This window comes from Pieris rapae, chromosome 14 (assembly GCF_905147795.1).
Source record: "Pieris rapae chromosome 14, ilPieRapa1.1, whole genome shotgun sequence".
In the NCBI taxonomy this organism is placed as follows: domain Eukaryota; kingdom Metazoa; phylum Arthropoda; class Insecta; order Lepidoptera; family Pieridae; genus Pieris; species Pieris rapae.
In genome coordinates this window covers 1,619,580-1,646,536 of record NC_059522.1, presented here as the reverse complement: position 1 = coordinate 1,646,536, position 26,957 = coordinate 1,619,580, and the positions used below count along the sequence as shown (strand labels likewise).

The 26,957-nt window shown below is 31.5% G+C and overlaps 1 protein-coding gene across 1 annotated transcript in view; it reads right to left on the bottom strand.

Moving 5' to 3' along the window:
• Positions 1 to 25,104, bottom strand: part of LOC111002394 (probable 4-methylmuconolactone transporter) — a 29,262-nt gene extending 4,158 nt beyond the window's left edge. Inside the window, exons 1-4 of the mRNA XM_045630971.1 lie at positions 24,916 to 25,104; positions 7,961 to 8,080; positions 4,612 to 4,735; positions 1,057 to 1,200 (exon numbers count right to left, since the gene is read on the bottom strand). Coding sequence (XP_045486927.1) covers positions 1,057 to 1,200; positions 4,612 to 4,735; positions 7,961 to 8,069 — 377 coding nt within the window. The 5' untranslated portion in view covers positions 8,070 to 8,080; positions 24,916 to 25,104. The remainder of the gene's footprint in view (positions 1 to 1,056; positions 1,201 to 4,611; positions 4,736 to 7,960; positions 8,081 to 24,915) is intronic.
• Positions 25,105 to 26,957: the final 1,853 nt, after the last annotated feature.

Below are 26,957 nucleotides of genomic sequence, written 5' to 3'. Positions count from 1 at the left end.
TTTCGATGTGTATGTATTGTTTATTGTAGGTATAATTTATCCTTTATTATAAAACCTTTGAGATAAAAAAACAACTAAACTACATTTTACGGCCTTTTTTTTAATATTTGAGATTATTATTAGTCTATTGGCTTTGATATTTGACTTTCATCTTTCAGGTAGTGGAACCCCATCTGTGCTATCAATCGACTTTTTGTCAATGTGCGTTATTAACACCCGCTTGTTTGAAAAGTTGACGGTGTATTCAGAATGCTGACATGTATGTATGTATGATAGGCCATCTGTACTTGCATAGTACAGATGGACTATCACATTATACCAGGCCCGTACTAGGGGTTTTTCAAAAAAAGGTTACCAGTTTTTTGTTTATTTAAAAAACAGTGCAGCAGCAATAAAACATATATTTATTAATTTACAATCTGTAAAAAGGTTTCATTAATTTTATTATGTCTTTATTTGCAATACCCTTCTAAGCGACAGGACTTGATTGAAAGCTCGCTATTAAATTGAAGGCAATTAAGACAGGGTCAGATTTAAAAAAGAGATCAATCATTTGATTTATTACTGTACCAAATGTTTACAGATACAATTTTAATTTACTTGTGCACGACTTTGAATTAAAGGCGAAAGTTCGTGACACAATAGTCTTCAAAATCAAAGTCAAATCATTTATTCCAATTCCAAAAAAACTTGGCAATTAAAAAGAGTGGCGCAGAGTTAATTGCCAGTTCTTCTCTTCCGTTCTACGCCCCTATTTGAGAACTGGCAGTAAATGTAAAGTTAGAAGCATTCAATGAATATTTATTTTTAGACGTTTATAAGTGTACATTGTGTTTATTTTTTTAGAATAAATGATTTTTGACTTTGATTTGATTGCTATATATTATACAATTTGTATATTATTAAGCTTTTATGTATGTGCTTCCGTTCATTTCCAAATATGCCTCAGGCTGCTATTCAAGTCCTAATACACTTGATATTGGTCTCATTTGTATACAATAGTTAAAAACACAAAGCATTTCCGCTGCGTTTCTAATATTTAAATTTCGAACTTACTTGTCAGCGACCACGCCCAATATGACACCCACAACCGTGAAGACAGCCATGAAGGCAGGGCCAGCTAAAACCTGGTAGTCTATCCCAAGGCCATTGTAGCCCCACTCGCAGTAATAAGTGCCGTTTAGGGAAAGAGATTCGCATCTGAAAAACATATATTCATTAAAAGTCTTTTTCGTATTGAGCATAAAGTATGTATATATTGCTTATTACAGAAAATGTATAATTTGGGAAAACCACTCGATTTCACGGGGTTCTTTCAGTCCAAAAGTTTAATTGAATCATATTTATTAGCTTTTTACAATGTTGTAAAACGAGAAACGATAGTTTCTTCGCCTTTCTGCCCAAGCATTTAGTTCAGAAATCTAGCATTCATGCTAGATTTGTGAACTGACAGCAAATTTCAAGACATCATCATGCATGCACAAGCATGAGACATCAAGGCAGAATACGAAATTCCACACACCTCTGAGAGTCGTTCCACAACAGAGTTATTTAACGCAGTTTTTGCGGAGTACCACCACACACAAACAGATATACACTCACAAAACGCTTTAAAATTGTGGTAACCGAATTATTAATATTATTATTTTGATTTTGCAGACGCTTACTAAGTACATATATTGACATGAATCTCAGAGTTTGAGGTTTGTAAAAGTAACACAGACAATGATACACATACAGTATTATACGACTTTTGCGAGACTAAATGTAACAATAAGACTACTTTTATTTAAAAAATGTATTGAACATGTATCACGGAATAATTGTAGTTACTACTAGCGATTTGCACAACTATACCAATTCTTGAAAGGCCGACAACGCACTTGCGAGCCTTCTGGCAATGTGAATGTCAATGGCGGTATCACTTATCATCAGGTAAGCCTCTTGCCCATTTACCTCTTATAATATAATAAAGTTTTATTATTATAGACAGACATAATACCAATTAACTCTAATTTATTATTACGCGAACAATTGATGTAGTTTCAGTTCTATTGTCGGTATCGTGCGAAAGTTCAACATTAATCATTGGCAATTGTGAAGGTTTTAGTTCAAGTATAGGAGATATTTTTTTATTGACAGCCTCTGTAAATAATAAAAGTCACTTTATTATTACTAAAACTTTAAGAGTAGCGTTGGCCTAGTGGCATCAGCGTGCGACTCTCATACCTGAGGTCGTAGTTTCGATCCCCGGCTGTGCACCAATGGACTGACTTTCTTTCTATGTGCGCATTTAACATTTGCTCGAACGGTAGAGGAAACCGACATGTCTTAGACATGACATGTCTGGAGGCTGATCACCTACGTGCCTATTAGATTTAAAAATGATCATGGAACAGATTCAGATATCTGAGGCCAAGACCTAAAGAGGTCGTAGCGCCACTATCGACGACGACACTAGCGTCGACTTTTTGGGTCTAAGACATGTCGGTTTTCTCACGATGTTTTCCTTCACCGTTCGAGCAAATGTTAAATGCCACATAGAAAGAAAGTCCATTGGTACACAGCCGAGGATTCAACCTGCGACCTCAGGTATGACAGTCGCACGCTGATGCCACTAGGCCAACACTGCCCTTTCATACTAAAGTTTAATAAATTAATTATCCTTCAACGAATAAGTAACAAATAAAAAGGTACACTGCCTCACGGACGAAACATTTTTTGAAAATGAAATTTGTTATAGTAATTTTTATTTATTTTATTATTACAATGTAGGTTAAGAAAATTGTAATTGAATATTTTCTTGTTATATTTAGTTACATGAATAAAGTACTATATACTTTATATTTGTTTACAAGTTCGTTTCGCTCAATAATTTACTGAATCAAAGCTATCAAAAATGACATTGAAATGTCGTACTAAATAAAAATAATAATAAACTTAGCTCTTGGACTTGTCGAGAGATCAATCATCATTATGATGACGGCACTATGATATCATAGTGATTATTACCTTTTATATAGTAATACCTCATTGGATATAACAGTTTTTTACACGTTCAAAATAGTGTCCGCTTTTTTTTATTTTAACATAATATAATTAGAGCCTGTTTCACAATGTATGGATAAAGTGCCAAATAGCTATGCAACACATAAATTTCTGAACTACAAGTCTGACATGTGCCGTCATCACGAGCTCAATCAACACGATTTGAAATCATTTCGAACTTAATTAAATCATAGAAACATCACAAAACTTGCAAAAGCCTTTTCAATATATATTGACGATATATTCTACCGATATCAATGACGTTGATATCGGTAGAATATGACAATTTAAAACAATTTATATATACACGGAAATTCCGTATGCAAATTTTATTATTTTAATTGTATCTGTACCTAATTGCTTAGCTAGTGGTATTTATGAATTATGGATATTAATTTCCTGATTTGTTTCCACCTACGATACTTGAGTTGGCTGCACTGCCGGGTCGCTTTGTGCCTTGTCGTCCGTGGTTCAATATAATAAACCCATTACGATTCTGTTATTGGTTTGCAGACGTATATGACTTCTGGGCTATCGAAAACCGGCATCCCTTTTACCCAGACGGTAAAGTAGTAAGAACAATATCTTCACTACAATAGATTGTACTTAGTCGCAAATTGGAGACAAGTGTACGTGTTTTTGAAGTCGTACCTACTTAAATAGATTATTGTTATTAATATGAATTTGACTGTTATGATTGGTTCATGTCGGTGTTTGATTCATTGTACACCAATCGGTGTTGGCATCGATTTTTGCCCTAAATCGTACTCAGTTCCACTGGACATCTATTTGGTATACACATAATACGTGTATACCATCCAATATACATATTATATACATTGATTAATAGAAACGTAAAACGTATTTAAAGAATCATAAGTTGTTAGAACTTTGAAAGTTCGGTATAATAAAACGAATTGGGATAATGACGCTACATGTACGTAGAAATCCCAATCATATCCTTTCATACAAGGGTGCATCCAGCTTTGGCTCCAGGAGGAGGTCACATAGTCGTGGTAAAGTCAAGAACTATACGTTTGCCATCATAGTTACAACAGTACACACTAAGTTATTATATTAAATTAATTAAATATTGCAGGTTAAAAAAACGTTTAATTAGTTGTCCACCTAAGTCCTGGAACCGGCTCTCGACCCCCATGACCCCCATGACCCCCATGACCCCCCCCCCCTTTGGATCCGCCGTTGCTTTCATAAGAGCTCATGGCCAAAAGTCACTGATATCAAGATGGAGCATAATATAAACGAGCTAAGTCTAAATATCCATAGTTGCTCCCCTTTCACCTTGAAATCAATTTCACTTTATATTTTAATTATTTATAAATCAATGTATTTTGTTTCCCTCTTCGTGTTAGTTTAAGTGGTTGTCACATTAAATCTTGTATTTTGTTTTTTTTAATTATTAATGTATCCGTTTGCCGAACGTTGGCTTGGCTTTTGTTAAAAAAAAATTATCGACATTTTGCACCGGAAAACGACAAAAATATTCTGTCGTTATCGGCAGTATTAACAACCAGGAAGTATATATAATGTATATTGACTCACATTTCGCTGGAGTTGACCTTTTCACATATAACTGGGAGCTGGCTGAGATGCAGATGGGTTGCGTTCAGCATACACGACTTATCACCATAGTGTAGATCGTCAGCTGTCACTTTCGATGTTGTTCCTGGAATCACACCATTTAGCCAATTTAATATATATGTTACAGTCACAGTGATTAAATAGATATTATACATAATGACTGGTTATTATATATAATAACAAAATTGACTAGACAATATGATAAATTAATCACTTCATCCGGATATTATTCATAATAGCGGGTCAAAGTTAGCCAAAGTAATAAAGCGTATCACGCAGGAATAAATCGTAGCCCTTACGAAGCAATGTTTGGCTGTAAAGCTAAAGTTGGATTAAATAGTCTTCCTAGAGACGCGCTAGTTGAACTGTCAACAGAAGAAGAGCTAGAATCTATATTGAATGAAGACGAAAACCAGTTGAATGAGGAGAGGCAAACCGAACACAATATAACCGACGCTGTGATTAATTTGTAAAGTTAAATAACTTTAAAACAATTTTATTTAATGTAGAATTATTATCTATGGCAATGTTATTTTAATTCTTAATATTAAAAGTCAAACCTCTTGTGTAACTCAAAATGTCACTTGAGCCTAACTTGTAACAATAAAATATAATACTTATGACTCAGTTAATGAATGTCAGTTCATTTTAAAATTTTTATTATTGTAGTCTTCAACGATAGATACCAAATACTTGTATTAATCTGTTCTTTTTTGTTGTTTTTAACGGCTAGTAAGCTTTAAGTTTACTTTATAAAGTTTAATTACATTATAACAATGTTAATTAATGTAGAATTATTATCTATGGCAATGTCATTTTAATTCTTAATATAAACCTTAACAATACCTACTTGTTTTATTACATTATCCAAGTCTTTGAAGATATTATATAAAATTGCTAGTTAATGTGATTAATTCCGTGTCAATTATCACTTTATCTAAATTGAGTAGACATTATAAATAATGGCTAGATAACATACATAATATCCAGATTAATTACTTTGGCTGTAACATATATATTCTTTACAAGTCAATCGCAAAATAAAGTAAAGGTTTCTATATGCTGTATACAGTATTTACAATATCCTTGGTCCCCATGGCAGTGTACCATTAACAGCCAATGTAAAGCAAACAATGTAAGTAAATGTTAGCAAAATTTACTCACCCTTACATTAGTTTGCTGAATTTATTGCTTAAGTTTAGCTGTCTGGGTTATCTCGAAGAAACTGCTCTCAGCCAGATTCTTATTATGTCACAATAAATAATATTAATTATACGCTATACAAAATATTAAATTAAAAAACTCTACTTTTACCTATTAACAAGACTAGTATGGTTTCATTTTACAAATCACAGCGGTTTTCTACCATATTATAAAAAATATGTAATGTAAAATAAAGAAAAAAATAATGCTATGTTCTACATAGTTTTTACTATGATTTTATATTCATGTTTGTTAAAATTCTCCGTTAATCGAACCTTACTAAACTTGAAACTTGAGTATTTAATAATACATTTAAACTATAGCATTGCAATCTACATATATAATTCAAATCATCATACAAATATAATGCTACTTTACGTGTGTACGTCACTAAACACCTCTTAAACGGCTGGATGGATTTGATTAAATTTTGTATGCATTTAGATGGAGCCCTGAATTGTTTAGATTCACAAATCAGCCCGGCAGATGGCGCTGCAATCGGTATCTAGGTTATTTATCTATACTGCAACGAATCAGCTGACTTAAAATTCCCGTAATTTTTTTTATTATGTAGACGGTAGATTAAAAGAATTTTCATACATATTAGTCACATAGCCTATATTCTTAATAATCTATTTTCTAAAAATCTGCGAAAATTATTATGCAATGAATAAAATTACCGTTCTCGTATCATTTCGACACAGCGAACCTTGACACAGTTGTTTGATTAGGATCACAGTCTCATGCGCACGTGATCCAGAATGCGGTTCTAATGTGTAGAAAATTCTAGATATCTAGAAAGTTGTCGGGGCATTCAGTTCATTCGTCTAGGATTTTCCAAACATTTAAAATTACGGAAATTGTATACATTTCATATTATCAATAGAGATTTAAGATTAGCTGATTCATGAGGCAATAGGCTTGCGTGCACCAATGAACTTTTAATATACACTCGCTTGTACAGTAAAGAAAACATCGTGAGGAAACCGGCAAGCCAGACACAAAAAGGAGACGGCGTATGTCAGGCACATCTACATACTTATCTAACAAAACGAATCTAAAGCCTAATAAATAAAAGGTTGAAGCGCTGTTTTTATTTAAGAGGTAGGAAAACAAACTATCGCTTGCTAAACTGGTACTGGTTTATACATACCCTAGCTCATTATTAAAACACACACACATACATACAGTATACCGTTTACAACACTCGTCATACAATATAATCAAAGGAAAATACTGATACTGAATTTTTTACTGATATTACCTTTCACTTAAAATTGTCTGAGGCTTTAAATTATACGGCGGTCAATGTCAAGGAATGCAACTTGAAGGTCGCTTTATATGAAGGTTAATTTGATACGTAATTGAATCGGAGGCTCTGTGCATGTGTGCGTGTGTCCGTACTGCTTAATGAGAGCCTTATCCAGGTTCGATTACCGCAAATGAAAATTATGGTGAACACTAAATGGGGCATACAATGTTTTTGCATGTGATTCCTTACTTGAACCTTTGGGTTAAAAGTGTTATGTAAACAAAGCGTTTGACAGTTAAACCATAATGGCGTGAGATCCGTGCCTATTATGAATAGTATATAGTAAATTACGGTGCTAAAAACGCATATAAAAACTACTTGTTCAGATGGCGGAATATAATAAACGGTTTAAATATAGGTCTTTCCTTTAACTTCGATTTTATTCCCTTTATAATGAGATTCTTAAGCTAATTAAGATAGATAGAGAGAGAGCTGGTGGGGTTTCTTCGCTCAACGAAAAAGTATTGCAATAAAACGATGAAATACTGCCAGCATTTAAGTTACTTTACTGCCACAAGGACCAAAGTCTTAAAATTTGTTTTAATTTTTTTAATTTTCTATAACCAAGTTTAAATTATTAATAGTATGTTGGTTGAGAACATTGTAATGTGCTTGAAGTAGGACGCAGGTTTTAGATATCTACCAAAAATATTGTGAGTTGATACATTTTTCAATAAGGCATCCTTTAAGGTAAGGTTTTCGGAAATACCAATACAAACAAGGAAATACCAAGATGGAAAAATATGTATTTTTCAAATAAAAATACACGATCTATATTTAATTGCTTTTACTCACCTATTAGGTAATGTCCCAGCTCTCCAAGGATGTATCCCACAGACACCAAACCCAGCACATACCACTTGTAGAAACCACGCAACTTTGACAAAATGCCTCCATGAAACATTGTGTATTTTTCTGAAACATACAAAACCATTAATTTTCGTCTATTGAATTCTTTAATAGATTATAAAAACACAATTTTAAGGGGAGTAATATGAAGAATAGAAGATGAAATATATGAATTTATGTTTTATTTATTTTACCTTTATTTATAACAAAAGGATTGTGACAAGATTAATATATCGCTAGTACCCACACTAAGGACGCCCTGTATTGTGGGTACTAGCGATATATTAGAAGATAATTATTCCGTGGTACTTGGTATATGTTTAACCGCTTTCAAAAAAGTAGCATAAAAATAATTATAATAATAATTGCAACTTAATAATTTATTGAACTGTCTTTATAAAACAATGTTTCAACTAAATCAAGAAAAAAACAGGTCGAAAATATCCAGAGGAACTGTTGATTCATACATATTTAATAGCATAAAATCTTTAATTGACATGTATAAACCGAAAATTGACTTTAGCTAATTGTTTTACTTATTAATTTATTAATTTATTTATTCGAATAAAATACATCCGTTTATTATGAGCTGGTTGCTGCTGCATCAATAATGAGTATATATAATCGATATAGATGCAGCAGCTGTGCATAAAAATCACGTAATGTATTTGCAAATATTTTTGTAAAAGATCGGTGTCACGAACATCAATAAAATTTCCATATTAAGCGTGTCATTTTAATTAAGCAAACCAAATGTATGGCTCAGAATGCGAGGAGGAAAATTTAACGTGAATAATAATTATTTTTACATTTCTATGTCGGACTTAAACACTTTTTATAAATATTTCCCCGAATATGTTTAAGAGTTATGCAATGGGTCTTAGCTTCTGTATTTTATATTCATTGATATATCCTGTATCACAATTAACAAGAAGGTTAAGGTTTTAGTTGGTTCTGAAGACATCCTTTCTGCGACGCTCCCAGTGTGTCTGTCTCCATCTCTTATGAGAGACCAACACCAGCGCCGCCAACTACGAACTTAACTGTGGGCATACCCCCTTTTGATGAGGCTAAGCAAGATTTACACGTACGTTCGTCAAAAATTAAATGAATTTAGACATATTACTAGTTCGCGCTAAGGTCACTCTACCCCATAGAGTAGTAGGTAGAGTGGCCTTAGAAAGGCCAGAATGGAGTAGATTGGAGGAGGCCTTTGCCACCTGGCAAGGGGACAAGCAGAAATGGAAGAAAGAATCAATCTACGAAAAATAAAAATAAAGAATACGCCGAAATGTCCGATAAAAAAAAGGCTATTATTATACTAGTTCGCGCTAAGGCATAGACATCAGACGTCGAGGCAGAATAAATCCATGTCAACGCCTGACGTTCCACAACACCGCGCAACACACCTCTGTGAAACCAGCTGATGCGGTCTGGAAATATCGGTTTAGGGGATTAGGGGATTTTTAGGAACGTACTGGTGTTGTTACACATGGTAACAGGTAACAGGTAAAGGAGCAAGCAGGTAACTTTATTGAAAGTCCTCCTCTTGTCCTATAAAACAGTCTTGTTTCTGAATTTGACCCGTATAGACCATAATTGCTAAGTATGACATCCCTTAATTTTACTCTAAGGAGATGACCAAACTTGTCTTTGTATAAAAAAACAGTGGCGCAATGGTGTTCTGTGTCGCGTCACTATCGATCGGTTAGGTTAGTCACAATAAAATATTTTATCTTTCATCTTGTGTTTTATATTCCTACATTTGAATGTTTTCGTTCACGTTGCACAGTTTGCGCTTAGAAATTTTTACATGTACGAACGTACGATCCCAAGGTTAAGGTTCACAGATAGTAGATTAAAGCTACCGTGCAGGTTGTCTATGTATAGAATATTTTTTAATACACGAATATAGCAACGTAGGTACTTATTATGATAATCATTTGTCAGGTTTACTTGTTAACCTTGTAGTTTTAATATGTATGTGTGTAGTTATTAATATGTACTTAATATAATTACGTGTTATATTAAATATATATGTAATCTGTATATAAATACAGTCCTGGCTGTGTCATTGGTCTACACTTAGATTATGTAGGTTCGAATCACGGGTTAATTAAGACATCATTTTCGGTTTCGAAGAACAACGCTTAAACTTTATAAGAGTGTATTTCTTACGATATTTTTATCCGCGATGTACCTACTGTTTTTTTATTATTAGGTAAAATTCCGTCTTAAGAGCGTAATAGACAAGCAAGGTGACCAGAGAAATGCTCAAGATAGAGAGAGATAGAGTACCTCTATAAGAGTACATTAGAAAAAAAACACGTGTGGGTGTACTTATGTACACGCGTTGGAAGTTATACTTCTTTGGCGTAATAAGATACAATACTTGTAAATTTTTACCTTGGGCCTTATTTACAGTTTTTAAAAACGACACGAACAGTAGAAAAAAGGTGTTTAATACATTGAAAGTTGTATAACGCATTATCTAGTAGAATAAAGTTTATTTAAATATCAGGGTGTCGGTTTTTTGTGACGATGTGCGAGTGTCGATTTTTTGTGATAGTGTACGTACTCATCCTAAAAATTTACTCTCATCATTTTTCCCTAACACGCAAAAAGAAGTATAACTTCAAAAACATTCAGTACAAAATTTTAAGTCTCGATCGATTAATGTTTCAAAGAAGAAATGAGGTTTTATTATTATTTACAGCCGTAGTCAGCGCTTCACGTTCAGCGTTGATCATTAATAATGTGATTAAATGGGCTTGATGAAATGATTAAAAGGTGATTAATTATTTAAATGGGCGGTACTCGCAAAAACTTTACTACCAATAAATCCCTAAGCAGTGTGGTGCAGGATTAGAAGTCGAGGCGATTCTAAAATCATCGTGTCACGTAGCAGCACTGACCCAAATAATTGTAATAACATAATAAGCTAAGGCCACGTCCTATTGTTGTCTGCACGAGACATCATAAGTAATCTCAAAACTATTATTTGTCAGCTAATAATTATATTATCACAGCGTGGGCAGTAACTTAATTTAGTGTTTTTTTTTTGTCACTGGCATTCGGCGAACAGTTATTTCACGCATGTCATTCTTCTGCGATGATTAGCACTTAATTCTGAAGCCTGCCTGTTTAAATTGTCATGGCTTGCCTTGGTTTCATTGACAGTTTTTCTGTGTTTCGTCCCTCACTGTAACTTCCAGTAACGATACGACAGTCTTTTTTTTCTGGGACCCCTACATCCTTGCCTAAGAGGAATAAATGGCTAAATACATAATTTATAAACAACGCTCATACGGATCGATTGATGTCTGAAATTATTATTATTTAATAACTGTCGAATAAAGAGAAATCAAAATATACTTTTGACATTTTTTTGAGTTTTTGTATTTTACATGTCCAGTTCTCGAATAATTATTGTTTCACCAGTAATAACAATAGTAATTTTAGTAACAAGCCATGTCCTTAAAGCATATTTAAATTTTAAAGCATGATTGTATAATATTATCGGTGCAAATCACTATGCATTATATTCAGTTCCCGAGTGTTATGTGCAAATCGTGAGGATATTGTGCATATAAATTAGGATCATGGCTATTTATAATTATGCTATAATAAATTATAATTTGATTTCTTCCGCTGGACGACTATTAGGTCTTAAAGCTTATGAAATAAACATTTTTCGTAACACACATGCAAGCCTTCCATGTCGCATGTTCATGAACGCCACCAGCACTTGATTGTGCACTTTGATATTTTAAAACAGTTTTCTGATTGTGGAAGTATGGAATAAAAATATCGATCAATGAGCTTTTGTATATTTAAGCCTGTTTCACAATGTATGGATAAAGTGCCAAATAGCTATGCAACACATAAATTATTCGAAAGATAAAAGTTCCAAATAAGATACTTCGCATTTCATGACGTATTGCGCTATCTGACAGTCGTGAAACGCAAAAATACTATTTATCCTACCAATAAGTAATAAATAGCTTATTTGGAACTTATCCGGACATTGTGAAACAGGCTCTAAATGACATAATTAATCTAAGGAAAAACATCGTATGGTTAACGTCTACTCAGTTATTACATATTATACAACAACTTTTTATAGTATGTTAATTGCGTTATAATGTTTTTAATTATGTAATTAAATTTAAAGTATACAATAAAATACAAGGTTTCTCAAATTGTCTAAATTCGAACAGGTTATAACGTCAATTGTCAATATTAAGAACAAGGCCGGGAAGAATATACAGCCTCTTTGCTGTTCAAATAAAACATAAAAAAACAAGTGCGTTTTACGCACGCTATTTGATTAACCTTCCATATGAACGTGTTATGTAAGTAATAAAATTCGAGGTAAATAGTTTAAGATTAATATGTTTCCGTATGTGGTTTTAAGATAAAAATATTAACGTGAAATGGGGTTTCTAGAATTAATTTTAATTAATTTTTAAACAAGCAATCGGTAGCTTAATTTGTAGTCATTTTTAATTATTTTTGTAAATTTGAAGAAAGAAAACACGTTTTTTTGATTAAAGTGCGTATGACATTTAAAATAATTATAAACACAATCATTTTAATTAAAAAAATGGACCAACTTAGCTTAAAGTTGCTGTTACCAGCTATACTTATTTTCAATGGACCCATACTATCTTGTAATAATAGTTTTTATTCAACAAACAAGATTATGCTTCTGTCCTGACGACCTGACGTTTTGACCATAAGGTCAAAACCTTATAATTTTTTTATGTATTTTTTTTCTAAATTTCAATCCAATCTATTGCAGCTATAGGGTTTTTTACGAATTTACAAAACCAAACCATGATATTTAAAAAAAAATCGTAATTCCTCACTATGTTTTCCTTCACCGTATTCGAGCGAATGTTCACCATGATATATAGGTAAATTTAAAACCTTTAAATAGCCTTAAATTTGTCTTTATCATTCTTGTGTCCCTCTGTATAAGTATGACAGAACATTACTATTTGACACGTTATTAATAAGTCTATATAAGTCACCATAGGTATATGAGATGAACCATAATTTAACGCTAGATAATATATATGTCTCAATTATTTGTATTAAAAATCAAATTAAGTTCGAAGACGGATGCTTGATTGATGTCAAAGTGTTCGTTAGTGCTGTTTAATAAAATGTCAAGAAAGTTACTATGAACTGGAATTTACTTCAAAATATGAATAGTTGCGACGTTCGAAGAACAAAAAGTTGTTATCGATCAGCATCTAATCAACAAAAACAATTTATTGACGTGTAACCACTGCTTTCATTTCAATATTTTACGCAAAGTTAAGTAGTTTATAACTTGTACAAGCTAATAGGAGCTACTGAAATCAAAGCATGTTCTTCAAAACTACGACTTTTAATTGTTAATCGGTTTTATTTTTTTAGATGATTTTAATATATTATGCATTACGCATGCATTATGAAATATGTATTATTTATAATGTATTGTTTTCAATTATTTTATTTTATAATACAAAAATATGATTTTTTATTCTTCTGGTTTAATTAGGATGTTAGAATAGTTGCTCCAATGGAAAATGCGGCTTGCATACTCGACATTGCAGGTTTGAACCTCGGCTAATCTTAGCTGAAATATTTTTATGTTTAGTTTTTAAGACCACGAACTATAGTGTCACATGTGGATATCTGCTTATAGCGATATTAATACAAATGTATTATAATTGCATGTTCTTATAGATCTGTGTTATAGATAACTAGTCTTAAGTACTCTGTTGTTAGCGTTTTACGCTAAGTACTGAAATAATTTTTACATTTGTCATATCGTGTCGTGTGTCATATTTGTGATTCACCTATAAACTCATTTAATACAGTTAAATCATAATATTCCTCTAGGTTTGGTTTTCCCGTAAGTAATAAGTAAGAAAATAATCATTTAGAATTAATTATCTGTGCAAATTCGAAGAATTCTATGCCCTTCACAACAGTCAGTGAGTAACAATTTGATGAAATGTCAATTGTGACGGAAGGGGTTTTACCGTTTGACGTATTGCCGGGGCTATGATAACTAGTTTATTTCTTAACCAAGGTCCTTTGGAGTAAACTTGGCTCATTATAAGTTTCGAATCTCTGAATTGCAAATTTTATTTTATCAATAACTTTAACATTGAATTAAAAAATATTTTATCAATATTATGACAAACACGCTTAATGAACACGCAATTATAAATAATTCCAGTGTTTATACTATCATTATAATTAATTGGAAAATAGTACCTCTTCTCCCATTTGCATTGTAATTATTACTCACATAGGTAAATGTTATCAAACAATCTTTATTGTTTGTTGTCAATTGTCAAACGGTCTTGCGCAATGGCGTTCGCGCATTCTTTTTCTAAATCAAACTACGTTGGAGACGCAATTTGTTTAGGGAGTATGAAAATTCTTTCAGAACTTCGTCCGTAATTTTTACCCTGAAGAATTTGGGACTAGATTTAAATTGTCACAGGGAAAACGCTTCTTTAATTTCTAGAAGCTTTGACGTAAAATCTAATAGTGAAAGCAAACTCAAAATAACTTTATTCATATAGGAAAGAAACTACACTTTTGACCATAAGAGGAAAAATGAAAAATTGATTCTAAATTTAAATTTACAACCATTTCGCAAGTCAAGGGCGCAGAGCGGGTGATAAGAACTAGTTTGAGTGTTAAACGAATTATTAAATCAAATTATTTGCTTACATTTGTTTGATTTTTTTAAATATTCCTTTCCAACACACACATATAATATTTTTATACATAGTAATCATAATAATTAAACATTTATATAAACATTATTACAAAAAAATGCCTTATACGCTACCAACTAATGCCTATTATGAGAATAAATGTATTTAAACCTAAAGAGCGAACTAATTCTTAAAAGGCCGGCAACGCACACGTGAGCTCTCTGGCTTTGATAGTGTCCATGGGCGGCGGTATTACTTAACATCAGATGATACTCCTGCCAGTTAGCCTGTTCTATATAAAAAGCACATTTGCTAATATTAATGTTAACATTAGTTAATACAATCCTAATACGGTAAAATATTTTGTTCCCATAGAATTAAATCATAATTTATGTCATTAACACTCGGAAGGCATTATTAAAAATTCGTGTGATGAAAAATATAATTAAAACGACACAAATTGCGAGGTTAATTAACGAACGGCCTTAAATAAATGAACTCGTGTTTGTTTAAGTAATTAGTGTCTTAGGTTGCCTAATATAAGGCCGTACTTAGTCCATTATCTTTAATTATATATTACAAACGGTAGTGCCACGTATTTCATAAAGGTTTATTATTTAAGCAGAGGGCAATGACCTTTCATAACTTCCGATAAAATATGGAGTGAATTATAAATCATATTAATATTAAAGGTCAATATTAAGTATTTTTAAACTACGTAGTACCAACCAGTTCTAAAATAAAGTGCGTTGAAGGGGCAAGAACTGTCAAAAAACTTTTTTTAGAAATGATATGAAATTTATAAGCTCAGACCTACATCACCCTTAATATAAACGAATGCAATTCTGATTTAGGAAAAGCTCTATGTTGATGAGTGAGTTGGTGTAGACACGTCGGCGTATCTTGAGAAGAGGGCCCGAGAAAATTCCTATTACTATCTTCAATCATCAACATCAACGACTGTTTTAATGTAGAGTGGGAGTAAACCTTGATCCATGTGGTATTTAATTATTTCAGTACAATTAGTTTTATTATTATTTTCTTAAGTAGCCAAGTTCACATTTCAAGGATCGTCATGCTCGCTTAAATATTCTTGTGGCGGCGACCAAGCGTCAGGTTGTCTCCCTCTCTAAAATATGGCGAGGGGGCCGATGGCTGACCATGCGTCATACTCGTGAACGGTTGCTACTTATGGTGACTGGTCGGACTACAAAACTATGAATTACTTAAACCTGTCATGTGGAACATCGTGTAATGGTTGCAGCTCCTTACAAACTTTGACAGGTGTAATATAGAATTAATTAGTATACTCATATTCTAATGGTAATCTAAACTTTTTAGAGTTTAGATTACCTCCTTTTAGAACTACAATTGAAATGTACACATTTACCCGGCTTTTACTAATTGCTTTTATTAAGATATTTTTTTTTATTAATTTAAAGCAAAACGTCCCATTAAAATTCATTATCATCTGTATTATGAATAGTTTAATTTCAAAAATATAGTTCTTTCTTTCTTCATTCAAAATTTGCGAGGTCGACACGTACTTGACCGTTGTGATACCATCGACAAAATATATGAAGGTTGCATACAATCCGGCTTTGTTTTACACTTAGAACCTATTATATAATGTACAAGCTACGTCCGGATAAACATTGTGAATGATCTATCAACAAATAAAACCGTTTTACCGTAATTTTACTCACACTAGTTTCATCAATCATTTTGCTTGCATACATCGACTTTTAATTATCTCGTAAGGAGCTCACCTCATGGCCCATAGACACTCATACTGTGAAAAATACACTCCGTCACTTTTTTCCTTCATATTTAAGGAGACCCGATGTATGTTTACCCTTGTCAAGGAAGTTTTTTTTTAATTCTACGTGTCGTATAAATGTCCCGTTTCAGGACCAAACTATAACTTTTTGCGAACTTAGGAATGATAATAAGCTACGGTTCTCTTTTAGTTTCCTTGTTTCCAAGCCCTCGAGCTAAGAATTCAAAGTATGATTCAGATCTATGACTCACAAATCCATAGCTAACTAGATCCTGTCCATAATCTAGTCTGTGTTAGATTCGAAACATTCTTATTTTAAGCTTGAACAGACTACATAGCTAATAAAAACTCCTTTGATCAGCTAAAGCAGTTTTGATTGATTATTAAAGTAAAATAAAACATTAAACATATGTATTTATTTGCATAAAAAGCTATTGAAATTGATTTCAAATAAAGTAGATAAATAAATCACAAAAGAATGTTTTGTGACTTCCGGATATTGATAAATTGCTTTTTTGTGGTGTGTGGTATAGCAAAAAGTTTTAATATAGCAAAAAATTTGAACGCCTTTTTAGAGGATATGAATGGTCATAAAGGATTCAAGTTGTTTGGCCCGATCGAGAAATTCGTTCGAATTTGAAGAGATCAAATTTGTTTAGAAAATAAGAATAAGATTCTATGACGCTCTTTATTTGGTGATTACATCAACATTAATTATTTATTTTTTACGCATATTACCCTCACATTATCTATGCTTGAAAACGAATTGTATTTTTGAGGATTCCTACAAAAAATTAATACATTTACGTACCATTATTTTTGATTGCAGTAAATCTCATTAGTAAAAGGTAAACCAAAACAATTCTTTAACTTGCTCACTTATGTTTAAATAATATATTTAAGTCATTTAAATAGACATATACATATACTTTAGAATAAATAAACCCTACAAGGAACAATTTGACGGCCCTGAACTTCGCATAAAAGTGAAAGGTGGACGGTGTCAAGCAGTACGTAATTTAAAACAATTACTATTTTTTCCTCTCAATTCACTCAAGCGAATCATGATAGAATTTTAAAATAGCAACTAATGATATGGCAATTTGAATGTAATCAATGGCGATTCATTAATGCATCGTTAATTATGTTTATAAGATTATTTACGTTTTTCAGCAAAACATTAAGAACTAGTAAATTGTAGAAGTGAAAGCATAAATTTTTTATATTGTAACATTTTGGTTCACTATCATTGTTTTTAATTTAAGAAATATCAAATGTCAAGTATTTAAGAATAGATAGCTTGTAACATACTGTAGATTATATATGACGGGAATAACTTTAATAAATGAATAAAACGTCTATTGTAATCAAAGGGATTCACAAAATACAAACACACAGTGACTCAAGAAACTAAGATCATAAACGCGCTAATCTACGCCTTACAGCTGTAACGGAACATATTGCAAGGTGTACAGACAAAAAGAAAGACAAAAAAAAATAACGTGAGAAGACCACAAAAGCGATGGGCTGACGACATAAAGTTTGCGAGTAGAGGGGAGAATGCCAAAAACAGACTGCAGAACACGAGATTACGGAAATAATAATAACTAACTTAGACTAATAATATAAAAATGAACACCCATTTCTGAATTAAACTGGTTTTATTATTTATTGGTTAATAATTTAGGGAATACAATATATATAAATCTTGTAAAGAAATGTAGGTATTTCAAATCATTGGTCAATCCGCGATCTGGGACTTAATAGTTCATGTAATTACAGTATTTTGATAACTACTCGTACATATAACATTTGAACTCATTATTTGGTTTAAACAGCACTTTAGTGGTTATAGACTGAGATATTTAACCTAACCTTTTTGTGCAGTACTCCTGGCAGAATTTATTTATTTATTTTATAAATAAAAAATATTAAACTTAATATATAGCCAAAAATGGAATATACATATAATATATACAAAAAAGGTACAAACAATTTATAAAAATTATGTAAAACGTGATACCCAATTTACATAGTTCTATCTAAAGAAAATATTTACATTATATATACAAAAAGGTTCAACCATTTAAAACGAAAGGAAAAAATTTATTTAAAAAAGTAATAATTATCTTATATCTTTAAACGAGCAATTCTTGTATATATATATATATAATTGGAATATCGGGATCTGCTCCAACGATTTTCATGAAATTTAGTATACGGGGGGTTTCGGGAGCGATAAATCGATCTAGCTAGGAATAAATGATAGAAAATAACAAAAAGGTGGTGTTTGAGAAGTCCCAATTAAAATGTATCTTCCTGACATCTATCGGCGCATAAAAATACTATTTTTTTCGCAATAAATTGCTTTAATGACACAACTACAATAAGCTATTCCAGCATATATAATCTATATTGTTCATATTTCATCATTTTATTAGTATGTAATTCGTACATACATGTATATATAAATACCGAGCAAAGCTCGGCCATCCAGGTACTTATTAATAATTCAAGATGGTCTTTAATATGATTAGATATTTCGATAGATAATTTATTCATCATAAGTACTGATGACGGATGTAAAAATCAATATTACATATTTATGATTTAACAATGACAAAACTGGTTGAGTATTCTATATCACCTACGTAATTTTTACATTTAAAATTATTCGAATCTATTTTTATTTCACGGACAAATCAGTGATTGCAACATCAATGTCATTAGGAAGGAATGTCAAAGGATGTATTGTGAATTTAAATTAGGGTAGAATTTTATCATGCTTTGGTCACGGATCTGTGTTACAAGGATACAATATCCTGAAGAATTATAATGTAATCTTACGTAATATGTGTTAAATTGTGGCTTAATGTTTATTGATAGAAATATAGCAGATTTTATTAAAAGTAATTCTTGTGTAACCTAAATACTGATTGTACAAAGTATATAATGTTTTTTATGCATAAAAACCTAATTTATGCGTTGAACCTATAGAAAGAATACGGCGTTTGTGCGTAGATTTATTTGTATAGGATTGACTGGAATCCTCATAGAAACCAGATAAGAGGGCGTCCAAACGCGACATATAATTGCAGGCAAAGAGATCCAGAAAGACTTGGTGCGAGATAAAACTCGAAGATCAAGACCGAGTGCGATGTTTATATTTATATTTATTAAAGCTTTATTAATAAATCCACACAAAAAATTGGTTATTTAACATTTAATACGAGTTGTAAAAACTTGCTGTCTAATATTGTACGGCCCCTTATACGGTAGAAACTTCCTTTATATTTTTCTTAGATTCCTCCATGCGTTGTTCAGATCTAATTGTCTTGTGTTCATGACATTTCGGTAAAAGTGCATAATTTTAATTATTGTGATATTTACCGCCTTTTTATTTTCATACCGCATTTTTAATTTTACCGCAAATTTTATTTTATATTGACATATTTCTGTGATATAAAGAATTTAATATAGATTTAAATAACAACTATAGTTATGATGCATCAGAAGAGATAAAGGGCTAATCGGCCCTTAACGTTCGTGTAGCTTGTTCCTTATCGCATAAATCGTTCCACAATGTTCCGGATATTGACCCCAAGCAGCTGCAACCGCTCACAGCTCAATGCCAAATTCTTTTATTCGCTGCATTAATAATCTAATTGTTAGCGTAGATAAAAACATTGACATTGATATACCAGCATGCTTTTATGATTGTTGCTACTGGGTTTTTAACTACAATTTATATCTGGTTTTTAAGATAGTCACGAAGGTTGAAACGAGGTGGTATAATCAACTAAAGTTTATATTAAAATCCAGAGTGCATTTTTAACCTTGACATATAAAAGGGTTTATGGTCCAAACTAAAGTCTAACCGCTGACTTGTTTTCTGGACAATCGATAGGACGATTTAATTTATTTTAACTTTTTTATAAAACACTTATTTTAGCACGATATAAATGTATGACGGATTTTAGTCACATATTATTTATAACTAAATAGCAAACTTAAAACATAGATTAGAGATTAGATAAGAGTTTTATTAATTAAAAGCTTACACATATCTATGACTATTATTTTTTTTATGATATTAGTTAATAGATTAAACTAAGAAAATGTTTTAACAGTCTTGTGTTCTATAATATTGTGTATTTGTATGTCTTATATTTAATACAATAGATTGTAGATGTCGCTAATAAATGACTTGAATCAGATAATTATCTGTTATTATTGAATGCAATTGATCGATATATTAATCGCGTCCTGCCAAATAGATCTTAATAAAAGAAGTGTTTTTGATATTATAATACTCTCTACTATATAATAATGCCATTGTGAATTTTTCTATCTCTTACATTATTACTAAAAATATACATAAATGAATTACTCATTCGTGTTACGCGTCACGCCAGGTACATCCAAATTATTATTATTTACAATATTCAAGGGCGAGACGGGGCGCAACTACTTGCGAGACCCGTTTTTTAATTTTTGTGTACCTTTTTCAGATATTTAATCATTTTTTCGCAGAATCGTTAGGCACGCTCTGAGCTTTGTTTACATGTCCTGGGGGCTTAGACAAGATGCCATTACAAAATTTGTCGACACGAACTGTCATTTTCATACAAATTTTGTTTTCGACTTGCTACATACTTTTTACACTACTGTAAAGGCAGCTTGTCTAAGACCCCTGTATGCCGTTACGGTCTACAGTTATATGTGTTTGAAGCTCCAGACAGTCCTGGACAATGGGATTATAGGGCAATGTATAAATAAGGGTTACTCGAATACCGTTGACGTTCAATTAAAGAATCTCCCTACAGTTACAAGCCCCGTTATCAAATAAAATATGAGGTAATGTTCTGTTTCTCTAATTATTTGTTACACATGATCTGTGGTCATAAAAGATTTTAATCTTATAGCTGTGTATCTTCACAGAGCATGACTCCATGGAGGTTTTTCAATCGAATGCGTGACTTCAGCATTAGGAATCATGGGGTTTAGTCAAAATGACTTAACAGTTAACAGTAGTGTATGTAGAAAGCCGAAAACATTTGTGTGAAAATGTCAGTTCGTGTCAACAAATATTCATACAAATTAAATTTTCCTACATATACATGTCATCTTGACTCATCAAGCCGCCAGCTTGCGCTGTTATTTGCTAAGAAATACTGGTTATTATTTATTTTTTTGTGAACCACACGATGTTAACTGCGTATGCAATCTATGTATGTTATATTAGTGTGAACACAGAACTGGTTTCATGTACTTTGCAAAAGGAATACGTCCTTTTCATCAAGGTTACATCGTCTAGTATACTTTTTGTCATAGACTAAAAAGTAAGATGTTTTTTTTTAGTCTGGCAACAACCGCATTCTTTAGCCATAGTGAAAGAAGGCTTTTTGTATAATTATTTTTTTAGTATAAGAAATATTGCTAAAATAGTGCTGGATTAACTTCGCGGTGAAACAGTATTGTTTTGGATAATAGAATAGAGTCCTAATAAGTTTTTTCAAGGATATATAAATTATTCGCAGAAAAATGTTTAAACATTTTTTTTCAATTATACAAGGAATAATTTGTCTCTGGCATATATAGATTTGGTGGTATTTGAATATTTCAAAATTTTAAAAAGCACATAAAGCTAGCATATACTTGCAGCACGACAATTACTTCCCACTTCCTTATTAATTCACTTTTTCATTAATAATTATTGAAGTGTCAAATGTCAAATCATGACAATAAGAATCACGAGAACAATTAACGTTTTCAATTATAATTAATGTATAAATAATGTTGGTTTACGTATTTATATGTTTAGATTGTCAATAAAACATACGAAGATTTTAATTATCGTGCCATCATATTATGTACATATTTAGTTTGATTGTATTTCAGTTTGGATTAAAATGTTAGTTATAAAGCTCAATTGTAATGACAATGATAGGTATAAACAATAGAATATTTAATGTATGACATATAGACTGTCCGTTGTCTATGAGAAAACTTTTACGGACATTATTCAAGTTTAATTGCAATCTAGCCTAACATAAGACAATTAAGTAATTTCGGTCTATAATTATTATATTAATTTACTTAAGTAAAATAAAATAAAAATGAATTTGGTAATTTTATCGCTCAACGAATAATTATCGCAATACAGCAATGAAATACTGCACTCTCAATGCCAGAGGGCGCGCGAGTGCGTTGCCAGCCTTTTACGAATTGGCACGCTCTTTTCTTGAAGGACCAAATAAGTTTTAATTTTCTATATATTTTTAAATATAATCATTATGAAGGTGGTGTAAGAGTTTGTGTGTGGGAAATAAATACATTTCCTTAACTTCCATTTGTATAAATAAAAAATTAAATCAAAATGAACTTATAATGGAAACATATTTTTAACATTATATTATATTGAAACTGATTGATGATGAATGACAGAATAAAGTTGTCAGAAGGTGTTCATCGTCAACATAGACGTAATTTATTTTTATTAACATATATCAATTAAACATTACACCACCTATACATTATTACTGAGTGCTTATATAATACAAAATATGTCCAATTACACTCGAAACGCTTACTTATGATAATAAATACGCAGTTTATTATCATAATTATATTATCTTAATATGTCATATCTAAATAAAGATTCGAATAAAATTGAAAGTTTATTGTGTAATATTTGGCAACTGTGATCTTGTGATATAGTATTTTGTCTACATATATATGCACATTACATATTTATTATATTGAGTTTTAGTTTGTCCTGTTTTAGTTGAGCTGATAATATGAGCTATTTGTAGTTTTTTCAGCTAAATAAGGTTGTTATAAAAAAATTGCTATTTAATCTGTAGTATAATATTTATTATAAATTGAAAAAACAATATTAATCATGAATTTATTCATAGCACAAAGTTCAAAATACTAGTTTTAAAATCTTAATACAAAAAGGCGCTAAATATCTAAGTTTTTATTCAGTTGTAAAAAACTATAGAGTATAATTAAATTTTGTTACATATTTACATATTTATTAAGACTTTGTTATATTACAGATAAAAACAAGTAACATAAATTATTGTGAATGCATTATAATAATGTTAAACTATCTTTTCCACGCAACTTTATAGTCTTTGCGAATGCATTTAACTAAAACGTATCAATGATTAAATCGTAAGTTAAATTAGTCATTAATTTATGTATCATATTTATTTAGCCATACATTTTATGTACACAATTCACTTTTCAACTTAATTAAGTAAACGTACATTATGTATAATGTTTAAAGAACTTTATTTCTCATTACAATAATGTATTTTGTTTACATGAGAAACTTAATATGTATATACGAGCGAGATACACGTCGCCATTAGCCGTACCAATTTCAGTCTACTATAAAATCTTTAATGCCTTTTTGAATTTGTCAAACACGCCAAAATTGCAAATGTTACGTACGTACTACGTAATAAGTACATATACCTAGTGTTATCTGTATAGTTCGAGATCGTGGGTTCGAATCACGAACGTTGATCAATTTTCTTTCTTTAACATTAAGTGAAATTAATATGATCAATTACAAACCGCAGAATAAAATGACCACAAAATAGATACAAGAATCTATTGCTAAGGATTATAGCGCTTTTTTAAAAGGCTTATGAGATATAAGAGCTTACAATAGGGAACACATCGGGTTTCTCTGTTTCTAATATTTCTGGTTTATCTCAGGAATACTACCGGTCACTCGGGCTTTATCCGATGGGTACTACGAGTATTTCCATAGGCTACTTATGAAATATATATTATTCTAACATTTATAATTTTTTTGGCGTAATCGTAGTAGCGAAATGTCTGTAGTCCTAGATATTCATGCAGAAGGCTTAACAATACTTGTGTTAATATTAAACGAACTATACTTAGAGTATTTCAAAAATAGAATTTATTATTTCATTAAATTCGAATCCTTGAAATATGTTACGTTGCTATTATGATTGGTATTTTGAATAAAGACCCGGAGGTAAGTTAATTAAAGGACATTATATATTTTTTTAAATAATGCATTATATGTTTTTTTTACAATATGTTACTTAATCAGTATGACTATTTTTGTAACGATTTTGTAATTACATTTCCAGACAATAGTTGCTCTACAAGGAAGCTTATTTACATAAATAATAAAAGCAAGGACATTTTTAACACCTCAATTAATTATTTAATATATCTTTGTATCAATTTGAAAAAATGATGAAGTTTGGAAAAAGAAACTTAACCACACATAATAAAAGTATATGTGACATTTGTGTATTGCATCAAGACTTCTTGTTAATTAGTTTATTATTCCCCAAAATACATTTAAAAAACAAAATGGATATCAAACAAAAACTCACCACAGACTGCACAAAATCACAGAGTATAAACACAACTAAATCCCGCCAAAAATCACGCGCGGAATTCAAATGCACGACTCGATTTCGACTTCGTTTGAACTTCGAATTCGATTCGCAACCTCTTTAGAGGTAATATGATGGCACGTGCGTTGTTGCAAAGTGCGCGGTATCCACTGACTACGCTTGTGGTCAGCGGAACCTTGAAGGCTTCGATCCCCTACATTCCTCGATTATTTACCGCTCTAGTATCGTCCTTTGTTGTTTAGGACTAGGTCTGACATGATTGTTGAAAGCAAGGATTTCGATCAGACATTTGTCACGACGGAAGTGTGTAAAGAAATAATAGAAGTTATTAATAAATAGTTTAATAAATACTTTTTACTCGATTAATATCGAACTTAACAAAGATTAGGGGTACTAAATTTAAAAATGAGCTTAATTTCTTGCGTATATTTGAGTAATGTGAAGGAAAGAGTTCAACGCGACCTATGTTTTTATTTAATAATTCTTAAATAATTTTTATGAATTATTAAAAAAAATATTGTATTATTTTAACATTTGAGTAGAATTTATAAAAAAAATCGGTAATTTCAAAATCAATTTGTTTAATATAATTCTATTAAATAATTATTTAAATAGATTCAATCTATGTTTCATACTAGATACTTAATTATAGATAACAGTTGCATTACATTTAAAATTATAACATATTTACGGAAACGTAATAACAAAATATTAGCATATTATATTTATTCATAATATTTAAGCGAATATTTGCATAGAACTTGGTGCAGCCAATGCGCGGGAGTGCCAGGAAAAGGTAGTCTTGTGACGTTTCCGTCTTTTGTTGATTTATAATTTGCTGTTCTATACAATTAATATATTATCTAAAAACCCTCTAAGATTGTATTAATTCCCGTAGCACCAGATTTGTCTTGAAAGCTTGTACAAATCGTAGATTTTTTAATCAAAGACATTCATACGGTTTCCTTCTAAATCGTCGAAAAAATAAAGGAATACTGTGAAGTGTGAGTGTCCTTGGCGCGACGGCCAGTCTTTTGGCAGAGGCTGTTTCAGCACAAGGAAATCAGTCTTGTAGTCCTGGAATACGTGACTGTGGCTTCCCGACGGGTAGAAATCGGAGCAGTGAGTTCGCTCCAAACCAGGAAACTTCTGAGCTTCTGGAAGGAGCTAGGGTTTTGTTAGGACCTTACAAACAAATGAGCGTTGAAGTCCATAAATTGACTCCACACATACACACATACTTAGATCAGAGAATTACTCACTATATCACTAGGGTAATACTGTTTCAAACAGAAAACCTTTGGTCCATGGTCTATGGATATCTTTAATTGTCGGTTATTAACAATGAATTTAGGAGAAAGGATAAAGATTTTATACAATGCTTCAACTTTTTTGGTTGATGAGGTACAGCTAGTCAGAGGCACACTTGACACTATCACTAGAATACTAGATGCGTATATATATCTGAAACCAGATTTTGTCTGCCATGTCCCAATTCCAGTAAAAAGGTTTTTCAATGACGAAATCATTCAATTAATTACAAAAATGATTGCATAATCTTAAAATTACTACGTTTATTGATATTACCGTGTTTAGGTTCAATGTGTGATTAATATGAAAAATGTAGTAATTGATTGCTACTTTATCGATTAATACTTGGCATAGCTTTAAAAGTTATGATTGCATCGTTAAATTGTAGCTTATAAAACGTATACAATGTTATCCTTACACAGTACAAAATGTTTTTAATGTTTTAATTACGCAACACATTTAAAGTCGTACGCAATTGTTGCCGTACGCATTATGTGCTCTTTTCTCGGATCCGAGTGAAGCGAGGCCATAGTAGCAGTGCCGCCCACTCAGATCCGTGCGAGCGTACCGTTGATTTTTTAAACCATTGCCATCCTAGCTCTCGGATCCGAGTATTCAGCACCCAATGAGCTGTACGTCGACCACTCGGATCCGATTTTTTTAAATAATAATAATAATATATACATTCATACACATTTTCAAACATT